Genomic DNA, 18,485 nt, shown 5'->3' on the forward strand with positions numbered 1-18,485 from the left:
ACACTGATAAATATGTTTACTTGGTCTTCCAAGTTCGGCTCAAGAGGCTTTAAAAGGCACTCTGACCTGTTCTTCCCACAGATGACAGGGACAGAGGGACCAGCCTGTGCAAACCAGACACTTGAAAGCTGCATCTGATTCTGATGGCTGAAATCCAGATTTTCCTGGAGAGACAGACTTCATCCTAGGCTTGATAGTTTACACTGTAAATATGCTGAAAACTTAATCTATTCCCCTCCCTTTTGCCTAAAACCTTGAACAACCCAATTTGCATATTGCATTTTTTTCCATAAAACACAAATCCATCAGGATCACATGCCTGAATGCCTGCATTAAATAGGAGTGACTTGTCACACTCTGTTTTCCATAAGCAGCAGGCTGCACAGCACCTCTGAAGAGAGCCACTTATTTAAGCTCCAAGAGCTGTTTACAATTCAGGGAGCCTAAAACCACTGAGATCAATCAGAACTTTGCTCTTAAATTCAGTGGAGCCCAATCAGGCCATAAAGGCAGAAGGGATCATAAGCCAAAGTCCTACATTTTGCCATGTTCCCTGTTGAACACACTGTGGTTCTAGCAAATGTCTACATAGGAAGCAGCAGTGAGCCCTTCCCTGTGCTCCAGAAGGTGCAAGATGGAAACAACAGCAGTTATGCAAGAGAATCAAATCTGGTCAGAGTTAAAAATACATCCATTAGTCCGCAGGGTGCTTGCAACTCCCAGAAGAATCACAATTACAATTTAAACTGGATGTACCGTGGCTAGTTGTTTTTTTTTTTAAACTGTTTTCAACTATGTCCTTTGTTTTGAGAAGTAGAAATCTGCATCCTAACTAAATCCACATCAGGAACCATTCCAGTTCTGGTGATCATCTGAGCAAAGGAAGGTTTTACCTTCTTTTTTCCTAGCAGCATCCCCATGTTAAAAGAAATCATTTCATGTGTTTTATAAAGCTACTTCTTCAGCACTGGGTCTATTTTTACACAACAAAATTAGTAACAGCTTTCCTAGTGTGAAACCACAAGCATACCAGATGAGGGAGGAAGAGAAATAACTTGACTGATAATGTTATATAAGGAACACAAATGGGTTTATGGTCAACATAGGAGCTTTTCCGTCTGATTTACAGCCATTACCTTGACAAATTCCCAAATCAAAATTTTAAGCAGAGCTCAGTGACTGAGTCATAAGTCTCTATTTTAGTAAGCATAAGTTTGATCCCTGGAGTATGCTCAGCTGAAAAAGGTTTATTTTTGCTCTGATCACTGCAATATTAAAAGCTGGATCTTGCACCACAGCCCTTTCTGTTTGTTTAAATCAAATGTGCCAAGTGACACAGACAATAACTATGAAACATAAATTTATTTTGTTTCTCTACCACCCCCAGTTTGGTGCAGGTACCAACGAACTATGGAAGAAATTCATGTTACACTATGATTCCTACCCCAAATCCTGGAACAGACTAGGAGTGCACCCCAAATGTGCCACAGATCCAGAAACAAGGAGGAACTAATCCCACTGTTTTAATTTTTATTTTTATTCCTGGTTAAACATGAAAATGTGCAGTGGATATCCAAAACTATCATAACAGGATGGTTGGAAAGAATACCACAAATAAGACAAGTAGGGCCCAAACATTCTTCTGCTGGAGAATATAGTTCCTACTTGAGCACACAGTGCCAAAATATCCCACTTTTGGGACCAAGGAAAGCCCAGACAGATCTCCAGCGTAAAAGATAATAACAACCTACTCTTTCCAGTCACCTGATCTCTAGGAAAGCAGACAGAACAAATGAATCATTTTGTATCTTTATTGTCCCCCCCCCCCACTTCTCACAAACGGACTATGACTCGCATTAAGATCTCAGTGCATTTCACAGCAAAAAAAAAAAAAAAAAATGTACAAGAGGATCAAAACAGTTGTGCATAAACCCAACTCCTTTTTTTTTTTTTTTTGCATGATTTACAGTTTGTGTTGAAAGTTAACATGGTTATTTAAACCTTCTGATGCATTCTTACACTTGCATCTCCTCTATGGAAAACATCTTACCAGATCACACACTCGTGAGTTCTCACGATGCTGGATCAGGTGCAGCCATTGCCATGGCTGGGAAGTGGCAGATAATGTTATATACACTGATTGGAAGACTACATCAGAAGAAAAAACAGAGTAAGGCACCACTGTTGGAAAAATTAAGGTAGCTTGTAGTTACAACAATAACGAAAGCCATAATAAGTACTATTCTTAATTGCCAGCAATTCTTAGACTTCAATAAAATAGTTATTAAAAAAAAAAAAGGATGTTTGTACCTGAATACAGTTTCCTGATATCTGATTGTGTTTCAAATCAATACCCAGTCCTCAGCATAATCAGTTGTTTGGTTTTTTGTTTTTATGGTAAGATGAAAAATCAAGACCTACAGTCCATGTATTCAAGGTCACATTTCACTGCTTTGCTCTGAACAACACCACAGGAAAAAAACCAAAACAATCCAAAGGACAGTTTGTAACACTGATACTTCATCTCTGAGATGATTAGATGGGCAGAAAAATTTAAATACAAAAATTGTACATTTTCTGTTCATTTTGAAAGCCTTAAGTCCTCGGGAAGATAAGTTGGAGGAGAAAAAAACAGGCCAAACCTCATTACTTTATAACTTGAGAAAAATCAGTCACTCAAAGAGATTTAATAAAATTAGAGTTGAAAAGTGTTCAAATTACTTTTCCAATTCAAGTCAATTATTTCAAGTATATTAAAACATTTCAGAGGAAAAATTTCTCCATGGTTACACGTCTAATTGCTTTTATAAATCCATAAAAAAGAAAAGTAGTCTCTACATATATTCCATGTTCCTCCAATGCATGCACACGTTCTCTCCGAAGAAAAGGTCGTCATGATCCAGCTGTTTCTTAATACTGATTTCGGGCACATCTTCCAAACACCCCTCCAGTTTTCGCCAAGAAGGTTAATTACTGGGCATAAAAGCAGCAATATTTTGTTGCTATTGTCTACATGGGTTCTGAGAAGGTTTCAGTTATTAAAGGGCTTGATGCAGATTCCAAAAGAGTTCATATGTCACTCCAAAATCCAACAGGTCTCTCTTCTCTTAGGCAGCTTTTGCAATCAGATCTACTTAGAAGAATCTTACACAATGCAGATAAAATCTCTTGGGTCATACAAAAAACAAGGTGGTTGAATGTACCTGCCAAGTTTGTCTCTACAACTTGGATTTTTACCCTTTTTTTAAATAGCTTTAAAGTGCCCTAGTATAGTTATTTCTTTACGCTCATTTAAACTTGCACAATTACATAAAAAGGGGACACTCAGTGTGATTACTGTGTTTTGAGAGACAGAGGAAAAGGAGAGGAAAACCAGAAAACTCATCTTAAAGCAGGTTTTTTTTTTCTAGTTAGTGTCTGTTTGCTGAGTTTGTGCGGCAGAGACTGTTTTCCACAGGGGTTTATGATAAACCCAGCCATCTCCCTGCAATTTGAAGAGAAAACATGGTTATAATAAAGACACTGAGAATTCCCTTCACATATCTATTAGGCTGATAACTGTGAAAACCAGAGGGACATAGCTTATACCTTCAACTCCACAGACTAAGGCACAGAGGTGAATGCTGCAGGCTTCTGACACTACTTCAGAACACGTGCAGGCTCTTGCCGAGCCACAGCACTCTCTGGGAGTCGACTGCACTTGTAATTAACCCAGTCAAAGAGCCACTCTTCTCCACTCCATGATCCAAATTACTTTAAGAAGCCAAATAAGCAGCCAGCAGAGAGGCAGTTACCCAGGATTGTCAGCTCTAACACAGACCAACTGCTCACCTAGAAATGAAGTAGCTCAGGATTAAGTTTAAACATTTTCTGAGTATGTCTGTGTCTTGGGTTAGCAACAGAATTTCACCTTTTCTAAATCTGGATACTAGCAATACAACTATGTAAGTCTGAGCTAATTATACTAACACAGCTTTAGAGAACATAAACCTTTATTGGAGCTAACAGATAGTCCTGAACCTTACAAAACAGAACTGGAAGAAAGCCAAGAAAAAGAAACTTTTTGGACTATGTTCTAAACCCTTACTAAATCATAGATACGGGAAGAAGAAGGTGTAATTACATTACTGCTGTGTTACAGATAAAGCTTTAATTGTAAGGAGAATCTAAACTACTACAGCACAAGTTTCAGTCAAGTCCTCCCCTCTTGCAAAGGGCTCAACAAAGCTCTCCACACAACAGGATCTCATCACCTGGATCACAAGAAAAGCCTGTTTTAAAGTTATCATACCAGCAACCCCCAATCCTCCTGATCAGGCTGCAGTTCACCTTGTTAAATCTTACTATATTACTGCTACTAACATTGTTGAAGTACAGGCTAAGCCACAAATAAGCTATATCCAAAATCTAATGTAGAAGAACAAAAAAATTAGTGCAAAGTTGAGAATAAACTCATGTTCACTCTTTCTAGCAATATGCTGGGTACATACACACACAGCCTAGGCAAAATTAGTACTACTGATCATTTTCTTTGGATATTTACTGTTACACTCTACTTACACATCTATATGCAAAGCTGTTTTCCGTGTGCTTGGTAAAGGAAACTGGACCACAAAACAGGCAAATATTTTGATGCAAGGGAATCACAGAATCAAAGTGTTTGGGAAGTGAAGAATAAAGTCATACCTTTACATGTTTAGGAGTCTTATGTTACCTTACTCCTATGGATCCCATGGACCCAAATTATAAGATCTAAGGCCAAATTCTCTATTCGGACAGGACACAGACACACATGTGCACCTGCTTGCATAATAGATCTACTCCTGTCTTCATCAACAGCTAAATGCTTGGGAACTTACATCTTTAAGGAAGTATTTAGTACACCAAGGTGTTTCTGTTTCAGCACGAAGTCTCTCTTCATTCCTCTGTCGTTCTTCAAGGGCTCGCTTGTGCTCTGTAGCCTTATCAATGTCTCCATCCCGCAGAGACTCTGTCACATGCTGCCACAGCCTCCTGCAGAACAAATGGGTTACTTTACTGTTCAAAAGTTTCCTCAGCCCGTCCCCTCAAACTACAGGATCACTGCAAGCAGTTCTCTCAGAACAGGAGCATTCCCTCCCCTTACACATGAAAACCAGCCCAGGTCTGAGTGCGATGCTGTTGTGCAGGTAAGGGCTCACGGCTATGCCAGCAACTGGGAGCAGGTAGGAATGGCTCTGAGGTTCTGGCAGTGCCAATCTGTTTGCCAACCCTTTAAAGTTGCTATGGAAGTGTTATTCAACAAGCAGTTTCTTGTGAGGATGTCCCTTGTCAGGAGCTGTGCAGCTGACGGTTAAAAACAAAAAAAATAAGGAGGCTCTGTTCTAGCAGGCACTTCGTGAACTCGAAAAAACATCTGTTCATGAATAAGAGACGAGATAAACAACTATGTGTCTGCACTTGGGTTTTGCACTTTTTTTCTGTATTCTTGACTTTTATTTTTAAAAGCATGAAAAATTAAGATCACTGCTGCTAAGCACTATGCACAAATAATTTCTACAGTTGCAGGTTTTCCTAAGGCACTCACCAGACTGCTTAGGGCAAAAAGGATCAGGTACGAGCAAGCACATACTCTACCTAGATTCAAAGGGTCCTTGCTTCTCCAGGGGCCGGACTCGTTTTCTTGTGACAGTCAGTTTTGTCAAGTCCACGTATTTTGTCTCCCCGTTGCTGTAGGTGAACTCGAGCACACTGTTCCACTCCCCCTGCACTCTGCACACCACCGTGTTCGTTGAGTTCTGCTTCACTTCACCCGTGACTCTAGCAAAGAAATTTGGTTTTAAAAGGCCATGTCTAAAGACACCTGAGGACTCTTAGTTGCATAATCACTCAATCCTGAATGAGTTTGCACACTTGCCACATTGCCTTGAAAAACGTTAGTTCCTTGAATTTCATTTGCATGGAGAAGCTGAAAGAGCAAAGTGACTTTCACTCACTGCTCTAGTTCTCTTCAGGTTACCCAGGAAACTCCATTTTTGGCTTCACCTTAAGCTTATTTCAAACCTTTTAAGGGAATTCAAAATGAAAAAGAAACTAACACAGGCCGGTTCACATGTAACAAGAAGTTGATCATTGCCACTTGAAACATCACATCAGGAACATAGTTCAGACTTATTTTAATAAAAATTAAACTTTCTAGCAAGAATATATCTCATGACTCGCTGGCACTTTATCTCGAATCTTTATATTTCAATGTTCTCCATATGTAGGTGGTCTCGTTTTTATGGTGCTCATATAAGCAGCAGACACACAGAGGCAGAAGAACAAGGTAGGAAATCAGGAATCAGGAGAACTGCTTTTGTTTCCTGTCTCATCCACAGAAACCTCTGCCAATAACAAGATGTGAAAAATGTCTTTCTAACATGCACTATTTCATTCAAGGTGCTGCACAGTGCTCAAGTATCACCATAATTACACACACTGATGCATATTTTTCTCCTCAACATCAAGACCTGTCCAAAGACCTTCTGACACCCACTCCATCCTGACCCAGTTGTGGAGCACTTCTTGGCAAGCAAGTTACCACCCTCAAACAGAACTTTTCTCCTAGAAACAAAGAATCAAAAGGGTTTGCGCATTATGCAAACCAGATTTGAGATGTTCTCAGTTGTAAGGGGCTGCAGGATTCACAAAGGACACTATCTCCAGCTCCAATTAAACTGCAATTACCTGTACCTAAGCTCCCTAAAATACACCACTCTCCAGCTCCCCTTCCTGCATTTCATCAGCACTCACAAAAAGCACAGGCTACATCTCCTTCCACACTTCCATCCTGAGCAGCTAGGAACAGCTGACTTGCACACCACAACTACATACAGGAGAGCAGGAAAGCAGCACTTCTGTGCTCCCACCCTGTGTGTGGTGCCACACTCAGAGGAAGAAGGGAGCACAGAACACCAATCCCACTTCCCTTCTTCCACACGCACTGGTCACTCCCTGCTGTGTCTGCACTGACCTGGCATCAAAATAGAGAAATTAATCTCTCAAGCAACAAAACAAGGATAACAGGTCAGACCTTTCAGCACAGAGACACTGGATGCCAGTCAAATCAGAGCTGCAGGGAATCTCTGGGGCAAGCGGGGAAAGCTCACAGCCAGCTCACAGCAGGAGGCAGCAGCCAGGACTTCTGCCACATCATGGTCCAGCAGCTTAAACCTAATTTAACCTCACTAGAAATATCTTTAAAAAATCCCAAACAGACTGATAAATATGTGCTGCTCATACACAGTTTTCCATCACAAAAATTTAAAATTCATCATTTTAAGAATAAAAGCACATTTACAATTTTTGCTTTTTGTGGAAGTTAACAAGCACAAACAATTACTGAAACCAACTGAAAGAGCATGTGACAAGCAAGCAGTCTTCATTTTGTGCTGCTTTTCATTCTGCGACTTCCACACCTCACCAAAGCTACTACACATGGTGGAGTCCCTCTTCTCCTCCCAAGAGTTCCACGAACAGCCTGAATCCACAGGATGCCAGAGACCAGCCCAGTCTGACTCTGCAATTACATCTTCACAACTTTAAGACTTGATTTTTTCCAAGCACTGTGTGGTAACAACACAATACTGACATCTAGTATTTTAACATCAATCATAAAATTACTGCCTCTGCTCAGCTTGAAGTAAACAAAGCTGTATCACTCACTACTAAGGTGCAGTGTTGACCTGCTCCATTAAACTCTCATTACAACTTGTATTTCTCCAAGTTGCTTTGCTCTGTGACACACATTCCCAGCATTGCAGATCATAGTACCTGCCTGAACTAGTACCAGTGATAAAAATCTGGTAGCAGTTATTTGTAAGCTTGGCATGACTGATATATGTCTAGCTGTTCGTTATCATTATCCTCTATTTCATCCAGTTAAAGAGGTACAGGACCAAGGAGCCAATATCCAGCTGAGGTCTAACAAGAAGGGTCACTCTACAAAAAAAATCTATACCATTGCCATAGCAACTCACTTGCACTCTGGGTAACCATGACAACACTGCTGCTTCCCCATCAAGAGATTCTTTTGGCAATGTCCAATCATCACCATGTCAAATTTTCAATAGTTGCAGTACCTTGAACAGATCTCTCTTTAAAAAGCCTCTACATCTGTGACTAATTTCAGAGAGACAAATAACAAAACAGTTTCCAAAATTAAATCACTGAAGTAAAATTACATCCTATCACTCATTTTTTATGGCACAAGAGGAGCTATCCCAAGGTGGAAGATACATTGTAATCAATGGAAAAAAATTCCAAACGATGTGTCACTTTCAAATTGCATCAAGTGAAACAGAATTACATGAAAGCTTCAGTTCTCCAGCTGCCATTGGGACAGGGGAGCTATACTTCCAAGTTAAACTCCAACCATGTACGGGAATTCATGGGGCAAGGTGAGGCTTTTTGTATTCTTTAAGCAACAAATACAGCCTTACTCTACTGTTTCAGGAAAAATGATTTAGAGAAGACTGCTGATTTTTTGCAATCTGAGAGAGCAACCCACATCTAAGAAATTCTGATGTTCTAGGCTGTTACATATTTCATATTATGATCTCCAACATTATTTAAATAAACACGATTCAGTAAACAGCTGAGTGCAAAATGCTCTGGATTCTTTGTGTTACTACCACCCAATTCGTTCCTTCCTCAATTAATTGTCTATATTAGCACAAGAGTAATCTGCAGCAGTCTTACTACAAAATGTCAAAAAAACCCCTTTTGCACCAACTGCGCAGACACTTCCTAGCATTTGCTAGAAGCAACCCCAAACAAATTTCCCGGGGATCTTCTTTCATTTACCTGTTAGTTTCAAAACATGCATACAAGTGAAGAACTACCATTAAAAGAACTACCACTTTTGTCTTCAAAAAAGGTAATTTTACCTAGAGATTTTCTATAAGCTGCTTAAACTTGATAGTCCAAAGTTTCTTACACAGAAATCCTAAGACAATGATCCCTGCGGTGCACTTACAATGCATGTTGCAAACAACATGTAACCCTTTAAGACAGTGAGATCAATCTCGATTCAAACAAACAAACAAACATTCTCACCGATGCAATTTGCCACCGTAGAAGGGTTTGGTGTGGAAGTTAATACTGGCAGAATACCCAGTCTTTGCACAGTTTATGCTGACTTTTCCTCCCAGTTCTACCCAGGGAACAGTTAAAATTGACCGAGCGTATGCGCAGGGCAGAGAGAACGTGTATTCTTCCCCATGTTCCAAGAGACTTAGGATGCCTGTGTGGAGAAATACAAGAATCCCTGAATCAGTATCATTTCAGAAAAGGTCAGCTTTTTGAAACATAGTCAATCCAACTTCTGACTACTTTTCCTCACAGCCCCTCACACCAACATATAAAATAAAATTAAAAAACCCAAAAAAGTGACATTTATTAGATTCTAGATACAAGCATTTTCCTGAAAGTACTAACCTGAGTAACATGTACTTATGTTTCTTTTGGAGAAAAAACACTTATCCCAGCAATACTGCTCCATAAAGCACAATACTGTGCTGTGCACACACTCCTCAGTAGTACGTAAAAGGGTTGGTCACTCTCTTACTGATGGCTCTGGAGCACAGCAAGACAAGACTTGCACTGACAAAAGGAAATAACAAATGAATTCCCTGAACTGCAGATCCTGAGGAAGGCTAATACTCCCGTTTTGCCTCCCTATAATACACCTTACCCTATCTGAAGGCAGATAGCAGAGACAACTCTCTTTACCGCACCTCTGCCAAGATAAACCCAACTCTTGCCTGACAGTAGCTTTTGCAATAAATGTCAAGAATCTCATAAAATAGTAGAATTTTTCTTTGAGTTTTAAGATATGTCGGTTTGTGTCATTCCTATTAAAAAAAACAAACAAAACCACAAGGTTCAACTCTTGCCATCACAAGACCGTAGCACAGCACCTGGCTGCTGCCGGCCTCAGCCTGTGCCTCCGGAGCACAGGATCACTGGGGCACCTGACATCAGTAGGAACAACATGAGAAATCCTGAAAACGTATAACCTGATTTGAGAAAGGTCCTAGAGGAGATATCAGCTTCTGAGATTACCTGGTACAGCCAAAGCATCGAGATGTGCCTTCCACATCCCCTGCCATTCCCTTGGTCATTCCCTTGTCCGGTGCGTAGTTTACATGAAAGTGCCTGGAATCCCCAGCTACTGGGCAATATACACAGGGGACACAGAATGGGAGAGGCTGTCTCATCTCTTGCAGTAAATACTAGTACTAAAGGGAAATCACAGTTAAAGGGCAGTTCCCCTTCTCTCTGTCCCTAAAGGATCCAATTTTTCTAGTTAAAGAAAATCAAAACGTGCATAGTAAGATAGATTAACAGTCATACAGGGAGATGTAGCAACACTTCTATTTAACAAATGTCTGATGCAAATTTACTCATAAATATCAGTTTACATCACAGTAACTGCCCTTTGGTTTAAAGGTCAAAATTTTATTTCCAAATATAATCCTGATTTTTGGCAAAGATAAACCTATCTATTTTTCCACCCCATACGAAAATTTGCTGTTTACAATGATGACTTGTAGCATCTTCTGTAATATGCAAACAGTAAAAATAAAGGAAGACATCACCAATGATTATATATTAAGTCTTGCAGATCACAGAGATTAGAGGAAAACCAGAAGTACGTGGAAAAAAAAAAAAATCTAAAAACCCACTCACATCTTTTGCAAGCAGATTATTATAATTTTTTTTGAAGTCTTTGAAACAAAACTACCGAGCAGTATTCCCCTACCAGAGAAATATAACATCAAATCTGCTATCAAACTAATATTTTAACAACCTTCTAAAATGAATAAAAGACAGAAGTTACACTTACCCTCACCAACCATCGTCACTCCTATTGACATTCCTAAGAATTTGCTTTTTGTCCAGACGTGGGCATTGACACACATCTTTCTCTCTACGCACTCAGCATAAAACCCTGAGACAGGAGGATGGTGGGACACTTGCTCGGCTACAAATTTTACTGTGTAGTAGTCCAGCTCTGCTTGGCCTTCCACATCTTTAGACAGATTTACTTGCTCCGAGGGGGAGTGAGCAGGGAAGTTACTGCCGGCATCAGCAGCTACGTCGCTCTTCGGCATCCTCCAGGAGCAGTGGAACGTCTCCCCGATGATGGGATTGTAGGGTTTCTTTGCAATGGCTCCTTTGCGGCCCTCGTGGAACGAGGTGAGATAATACTCAACAAAGCGGATCATCCTCTCCTCAGGGGTGGTGCCGTTCGTGATTGCGATGAAGAGATCCGGATGGGACATGAAGTCCGCGTACATCTCCAACAGCGACCGCTTCTCCAAAATAAACGTGGGAAGAACCACCTGCAATAAAAGAAAACCCAGAAGGCTCTAGTAAGTAAAACAAAAGAGACAGGCATTTTATAAGGGAAGTTCCTGAGAGGAGGATTCTGTCCTGTTTTGGACACCACACATTCAGACTGAACTTTCTTGTCCCTCTTGTAAGATGTGAGCAAAGTACAGTGATCAGAGGTTCCAGAAACGCAATTTGCAAGGCAAAAAAGCCCAGTGAGTACTATTAGGACTAAAGATGTTGAAAGGGACTGAGCATCAGTAAATAAAAACAGCCTAAAAAACCAAAACATATAACAGCAGCAAAGAGATAATGTGTCCCACATGTCTGTGGAGGAGAAAACAAGCATGAAAGAACTCAAACTATTGCAAGGAAGGTTCAGAGCAGAGGTTAGCAGAGGATTTGTCTAACGGAGAGAAAAGCAGCGAAGCTATGCCAGCTCTGGAGAGTTTGTAGAATCTCTCTCACCACAGCAACTAAAACAAGCATCCATGAGAAGTAGCATAGTATAGGTTGATCCTGTACCTCTGAGCAGAGGCACCTTATACTTTCCCAGTTACATTCACCACTACAAAAAATACCAGTCCTGTCCTTTGCTGAGCCAAGAGCAATACTGTGGAGTGAGAGGCTGTGGGTATCATCAGCCTTTTCCTTCCCTGTAGTGGGAACTAACCCCACATAACTAACTATTGTAAACAGCAATACAGGGTGTCTCAACCATGACATCAAGACAACCCATTTAAATCAGCTGCACTCAAAGAGAAAGAGCACATACCTAAAACTCTTAATAAACATGCCTGTTAAACTGAATACACTTGCCATGTTGTTGCAACACCAACCTCGAGTATTCAAGTGGCTTTTCACTTCAGTGCCCTGATACTCTGCCTGCTCTGAACTAAAGACATTATACACAGCCACAAGTCACAACTGGGAGATGGGTTTGACAATTTGTTCCAACTAAGAGAAAAAGTTATCCCAAATCCAATCTTCAATATAAGTGAAATAATGACTTAATCAATTCCTGGTTAAGCAGCAAGGGTTTAAATTTGACCCACAAACAGCAAAGCCTGTTCATACTACCTTTTTTTCTCCTCTCAAGTTGTGAAATGTAAGCTGCCCAATACAAGTGTTTCTAGGGGCTATGTAGCTAGTGCCCAAAAAATAGCTTCAAAAAATAATTCCGAGAGAGAGTGTTTTCCTCATTCCATAGCACTCTAAAATCCATTTTTTTCTTTAAAAGTGCCTAGTGCTTATGGTAAGAAATCTTTACAGGAGTGAATTGAACTTAAGCTGGTAGCAGCCTGATTCTCCCAGATTTGCTGCCCAAGTTGTCTAGTAGGAAATGAGTGTTAATTTTTCCAAGCTGTTTGCTTTTGATATTGCACTCAAGTGTAAAGTCCAATTTTCTCCAGTGTTAATTTTTTTGTGTCTGCTTGTGAGCAAACACAGAAATGAGAATAGCAAAGTGTCTGAGGATCAATAACGAGGAACCAAAAGAAAACTTCTTTTCAGAAGCAGCATGAATACAGCTGTAGAGTTATGCAAGTTGTGTGAAAAAGCACTATCAAGACAGAAAAGAGATCATGGAAGGAAAGCAGAAAGAAAAATATGAGAAGGCTGCAGAAAACCGCAAGAAAAACTCAGGTGCAATCACAGGAAAGAAAACAGGCCATTACAGGAAAGGCAACAAAAACACAGTAGAAAACACAAAGAAAAGGTAATAGAAAAGATATTGTCAGTTGCATTAAAGAAAATCCACCTCCTCAGTCCATTTCTCTTAAACCTACCTCGAACTGGGACATCACATCTCGGGACCTGAAGTTGCTACAGGACACAATTTAATATAAAACACAACATTGTTCAATAAGCTGAGTTTAAAATGATACTTCACTTTTACTGCAGCCAGTCTTTACACTTCAGTTATACTTACTCTTGTTAGGTCCATGCCAAGTTTCAGCTGAGACAAGAGATGCAAGATAACACTGCGCTGCTCTTCCACTGCTCCTAGATCATCTTCTTTATCATCACAGATATCCTCCAGCTCCTCATCTGGATTTATTTCTTCAGGTTCCTGGAATAAGAGCCATAAACTCAGCTCAAAGATGTGACTGGCCAGAGAGTATTCAAAAAGGACTTCAGATTGTATTTAACTGTCCATGTATGAAAAGAGACTAAATAAACCCCTGCAGAGAGCTACACAACGGAATCTATTCACAAGATAAACAACTGCTGAAGAATTTGAAGGGATATTAAGATAACTCAGTGCAGATTCCATCTAGAGGATACAGGCTAAGATTTCTCATCACCTCCCACAATGGGTCATGGAAAAAAAAAAACAAACCTTAAAAGAAATCATGACCTGTTTTCCTGTAAGTTTTATGAGCTCACAGAATGGCAAGCATCTAGCACATACACAGAAACAGCAAAGCAAAAACTACCAGAAATTCCAACCACCTCAATAACATCCCTCCACCTCCACACTATTTCAGCCTTTCCAGTGTTGCCATCATTATTCCAGAGGCTGTATCAAATGGTAGTTCCTAGTTACATGACTACCATCCTGCCTGCTATTTCACAAGCTGCTCTTCACAAACATTATCATATTGCTGCTAGTGCCAATATTTAACAGTGAAGGAAAAAGGAAAAGTAACTTATAGCAGTTTTATAAAGCAACAACAAAGCCCCACACATACACACACTGCATGTGCTGGTTGCCTGTATAACTAAAGCAGACAGATTAGTAGAAATTATATCAGCACCATTTTAACAACCCTCACACCACAAGCTGAGAGTCAGACGCTTCAGGCAGAAGGGACTGTGGTATTCCTAGGGCTCTGAGCCGCATCCTCCTGGGGCAAACAGCTGGGGGGAGGCAGATGCAGAAGGGAGAGGCTCTGAATGCCACAGGAAGGCAGCAATATACCTCTGCCTAAGCAAAGCTATTTGTCCCGGAGCAGCTGTCCTGGCTGGAGGCAGATTTATGAACACTCAACTACCCAAAACATGGGGCCAAGCCCTCACACAGCACTCAAATCCTGATGAAAAGTGCAGTATCACAAAGGTGACTCCTTTCCAAGGATGCCATGCTGTTTGCTATCATAACTACGGGAGGTGAAAATACCTACAGGCAGTGATAACATCAGTCATATCCCATGTATATATTAAGTACTCAAACTGTAACTTGCTTAATTATTGGAAGAAAGGAATTACGTGATTTAGTTGAAAGCTCCTAGCTTTGTTTCTTTTCTTTTTCTAACTTAATGGTAACTACTCTGAAGCATTTAAAAAACTATAAACTGCAGCAACTGAAAAAATTATTTTCCGTTTCGATTTTGCTCCAAGACAGCCCAGTGCTATTGCAGAGACATAAACCAGCACATTATCTTTTCACAATGACACAGTCTAAGCTAAACAACTGTGTGAAACCAACTAGCATAAAGAGAATGTAATTATGATTTTCTAGCTTAGTTAGGAAAACATGTTCTTCATCATAATCCCTGCTGGTTTTTTACTTTAGTATTTTGCAATTCAAATCCATTTTGTCAGTTATAACGATTCAGACTGTAGCTGATAATGATACAGACTGTAGCTGTATTTCAAATACACTAAGCCATCCTGAAGTCAAGTGATGAGAGTTGTTCAGATTAAGAAAAACAGATGCAGCAAGACCTAGAAAAAAAGACAGGGAGATGTAATAGCTGGAGACCAGCAATTTTGTCTTTTGTCTGCTTAGGTAGCTCTTCTTGGGCCCATTCTGAGAGTGTAATGAATTTCAGTTAGGTTTTTTGCACTTCATTATTTACTTGTTTTAGATCAAAATGCAAGGCAATACTGCCTATTTCAACACCTTGCATTACCATCCCAACTGGCTCCCTCCACTTGATGTTTAATTACATAAAGCAGCAAAAAATTGTTGAAAAAACAAAGTGGAGAGTTTCATTTACTGCAACTGGACTCACTCCTCCTCCAGTACAGCTAATCAAAAGTATGAGAATAACTGTCATTAAATCATTTTCCCATAATATGACTGAAACATTCACAGATATTCCTCTAAATAATTCCCCACAGAAATGGGATGTTCACATTACCTTACCCTTGTTAGCTGGCAGGGCTCTGCAATGGATTGCTCTTCTCTGACAGATGCTGGTTTGTTTATCTCTGCTGGGAAATTCTGAGCTGCTCCATTTTTGAAGTGGTTTGCCAGAGAGATCTTCGGTTCCAACCAACTGATTGTCGTTCCTGAAGCAAAAGAAAGTTTGCGCTGAAACTTGCTCATCCTCTGCAAGGTCAGTAAACAGCAGTTTTTCAAAAAAGAGCTATTTTTTTATGGAATAAGCTGAAAGCAGCCAACTCCTCCTGCAGCCAATGCCTCCAGCAGCCACTAAACAAAGGTGGTGCAATGAGACACCACCTTCAGTGATCATTAGCACAAACACTGCGATTGGCGAGCTGTAATACATGCAACTTGGACTGGAGAAACTAGTTGGTGTCATGAAAGGTGTAATCAGATACTACAGGAGGAACCCAGTATCACAGGAATGTTAAGTAACCCTTACAATTTTCTTTAACTGGTACCAAAAAAAAAAAGCTGCTTTTCACTTATCAGCTTCTCAAACCCAGCTCAGTTCTACATTAAAAAGAGATAAAGCTGAAGTTTTTTCATCAGTGTTTTCTCTGGAGAAGGTGCTTGTCTTTTCTCAGCTGCAGAAAAGGTAAGCACACGCTGTTGAATAAATAATAGTTGTCAAAAAAAAAAAAAAAAAGGCTGCAAGACTTGGAAGGCTATTACCCACCTGATGATTCCAGCATCTCCAGTTACTCCCAGCTAATTTATCAGAACATATCGGGTTCCTCATTAATAATACAAATGTTCCATTCTTTTTCAAAGGGTAATAAATGTACAGGTGATTCCAATCAGTTTTTACTGAAGAATACACAAACTGACAAACCATCTTGGCTGTGTTGCAAACATAGAAATCACTAGGAAACCTGAATTTCTACCACCAGAGAGAAGTTCCCTGTGCTTGGGAACCTATATTAAAGAGTCTGTTTCCTCTTCCTATATGATACACAATCCTTTATTTCCAGACCCCTGTTACCGGGAACTAGGTCACATCCTCAGCCACAACAGACAGAGTAAGCTTAATTCAGATAAACAGCAGCATTTCCACCAGGAAAATACTGGGGCAGGAAAAAGGTCCAGCTTTACTATTGAGCCAAGACAACTTTTCTCACAGTAAGGTAGTTTATTTTCACAGTCTATTACCCATTAATCTGTTACATAATAAGAAACAAGAATTCCTGAGCAGTTTAAGATATTTACACAGAAGTTTCAAAGAAGTCAAAAAATAAAATGCTCAGAATGTCACTGTCACACTTATCTTTTTGAAAAGGTTTTACTCATCTTTAAAACCTCTTCATGACACTTGCTTTCTAAGCTTTAACTTTCAACACACTAATTTCTAACTGCATAGTCTAGGCTGCACTTAACCCACACTCACTGCCTCTATATTAGCTTGAATTTAACAAATAGCCTCCCTTTTATATTCCCTATCAGCCACATTTAAAGCAACCTTAATAATTATGTGCTGTTTAATTTTTGGGCTTAGGAGCGTATTTTTAAAATATCTGAGCTACCAGGTTGTGTTTTAATCTTTGTGAATGGACAAGATACCACCTTAATACTTCTCTTTCACTGGAAGATCATATTCAAATCTGCTCTCAACTATTTTTCACAGGCACAAACTATTCTCCTTACCCGTGATCTCCTCCTCCCTAAACGTCTTCAACCCATTTCTTTTTAAACAGTTGTCAGCACTTCCCCTGTGCTACAACTAAAAACCTCCCACAGTGTAGAACCTTTACTTCTAGCATTGTTCCTCAAGAGTTGCAAATTGTTGCTGCAATTCACCTTTATGATAACAAAGTACCTGGTTTTTTTTTCAATCCAGTACATTTCACCACTTTTGACTTGAATTTAGAAAAAGTTCATAGCTGCAACTTTCTTGTTCATCTTTAAGTTTGTGATTCATGATACATCTTGATGTGTTGGGGTAGTATTTTCACTCTTCTGTTTGTTTTTTTTGGTGGCTTTTGTCATCTAACAATTTATAGCAAACTAGAACTCTTATATAATTTCTAATTCTTGTTTTTTAAGCCTGACAAGTACTTGTCCAAGACATTCTTCACAGTCAAGTACCGCTTTAACAGACTCAAAAGTACTTCTTTCCACTTTGTGTTTAAACTGATGTTATGTTAGACAAGTCTCCATCACTTCCTCCTTCACCCCAGTCATGTCTAGGTGAAGCATGATGCTCTGCTTTTCTGATCCTACTAAGATTATATAGTGTTTGTATATATTTTATTAGATAGAACAGTTTGATTTCAAACTTTTCCTTTTTCATGTTATGTTTTCCTACATTTAAATATAGAAAAGCCTCCTGCAACATTCGAATTAAGCTACAACTCTTTTTCTTTCTATATTAACTCCTGAACCCTCCAAAAAGGCTCTGCCAGTTGAACCAGAAGTATCCCTCCTGAGTTAAGAGGAGAAATCTAAGCTAAATGGATTTTAATAATAATAACGATGATAATAATAATAATAATAATATTCTTTGCAATCCTTGAAAGGAACAAGTGTATTATGGTGTCTCTAGAAAGGCCACAGCAGGGGTGAGTGTGGAAGGCTGCAGAAAGGAACATGCATTCTTTTAGTGGTCTATTTTTAACTCTGGCCCCAGTAATGCATCATCCAATTTGTTGATCCTCCCCTCTCCATCCATCTCCTTAGGATATCCAAGAGTTGGACGTCTCCAAGCAATTTTTTTAGATTTGGACATTAACAGGCAGTTACCAACTGAACAGCAGTCAGTGAACTAAGCTTCTACTCGTACAGTTTAAAAAATTATAAATCTATAACAACACTTGTCAAAAAAAACCCCAAAAACCAAAAAACAAAACAAAGCTATCTTCTTCTTAAGTTGTTACAGTGGTGCTCACTGGACCCTACTTATGTCCCCAGACACAAGTCAAAAAACCATCTTAGTAGTGCACATGTGAAAATGCCAAAACAAAAATACTTCTGATATGCACCTCCCACTGTTATTCATCAAAAGTCAAAAAAATTC

At 39.6% G+C, this 18,485-nt stretch overlaps 1 protein-coding gene across 3 annotated transcripts in view; it reads right to left on the minus strand.

The window, feature by feature from the left end:
* Nucleotides 1-1,797: 1,797 nt before the first annotated feature.
* OSBPL11 (oxysterol binding protein like 11) overlaps nt 1,798-18,485 on the minus strand; it is a 39,365-nt gene continuing 22,677 nt past the window's right edge. For all 3 annotated transcript variants that reach the window (XM_027636889.1, XM_027636890.1, XM_027636891.1), the window contains exons 7-13: nt 15,452-15,597; nt 13,289-13,429; nt 10,871-11,369; nt 9,079-9,265; nt 5,617-5,799; nt 4,860-5,013; nt 1,798-3,484 (exon numbers count right to left, since the gene is read on the minus strand). In XM_027636889.1, coding sequence (XP_027492690.1) covers nt 3,407-3,484; nt 4,860-5,013; nt 5,617-5,799; nt 9,079-9,265; nt 10,871-11,369; nt 13,289-13,429; nt 15,452-15,597 — 1,388 coding nt within the window. In that variant the 3' untranslated portion in view covers nt 1,798-3,406. The remainder of the gene's footprint in view (nt 3,485-4,859; nt 5,014-5,616; nt 5,800-9,078; nt 9,266-10,870; nt 11,370-13,288; nt 13,430-15,451; nt 15,598-18,485) is intronic.

The sequence above is a fragment of the Corapipo altera genome, unplaced genomic scaffold (assembly GCF_003945725.1).
Source record: "Corapipo altera isolate COAL_440 unplaced genomic scaffold, ASM394572v1 45, whole genome shotgun sequence".
NCBI lineage: Eukaryota > Metazoa > Chordata > Aves > Passeriformes > Pipridae > Corapipo > Corapipo altera.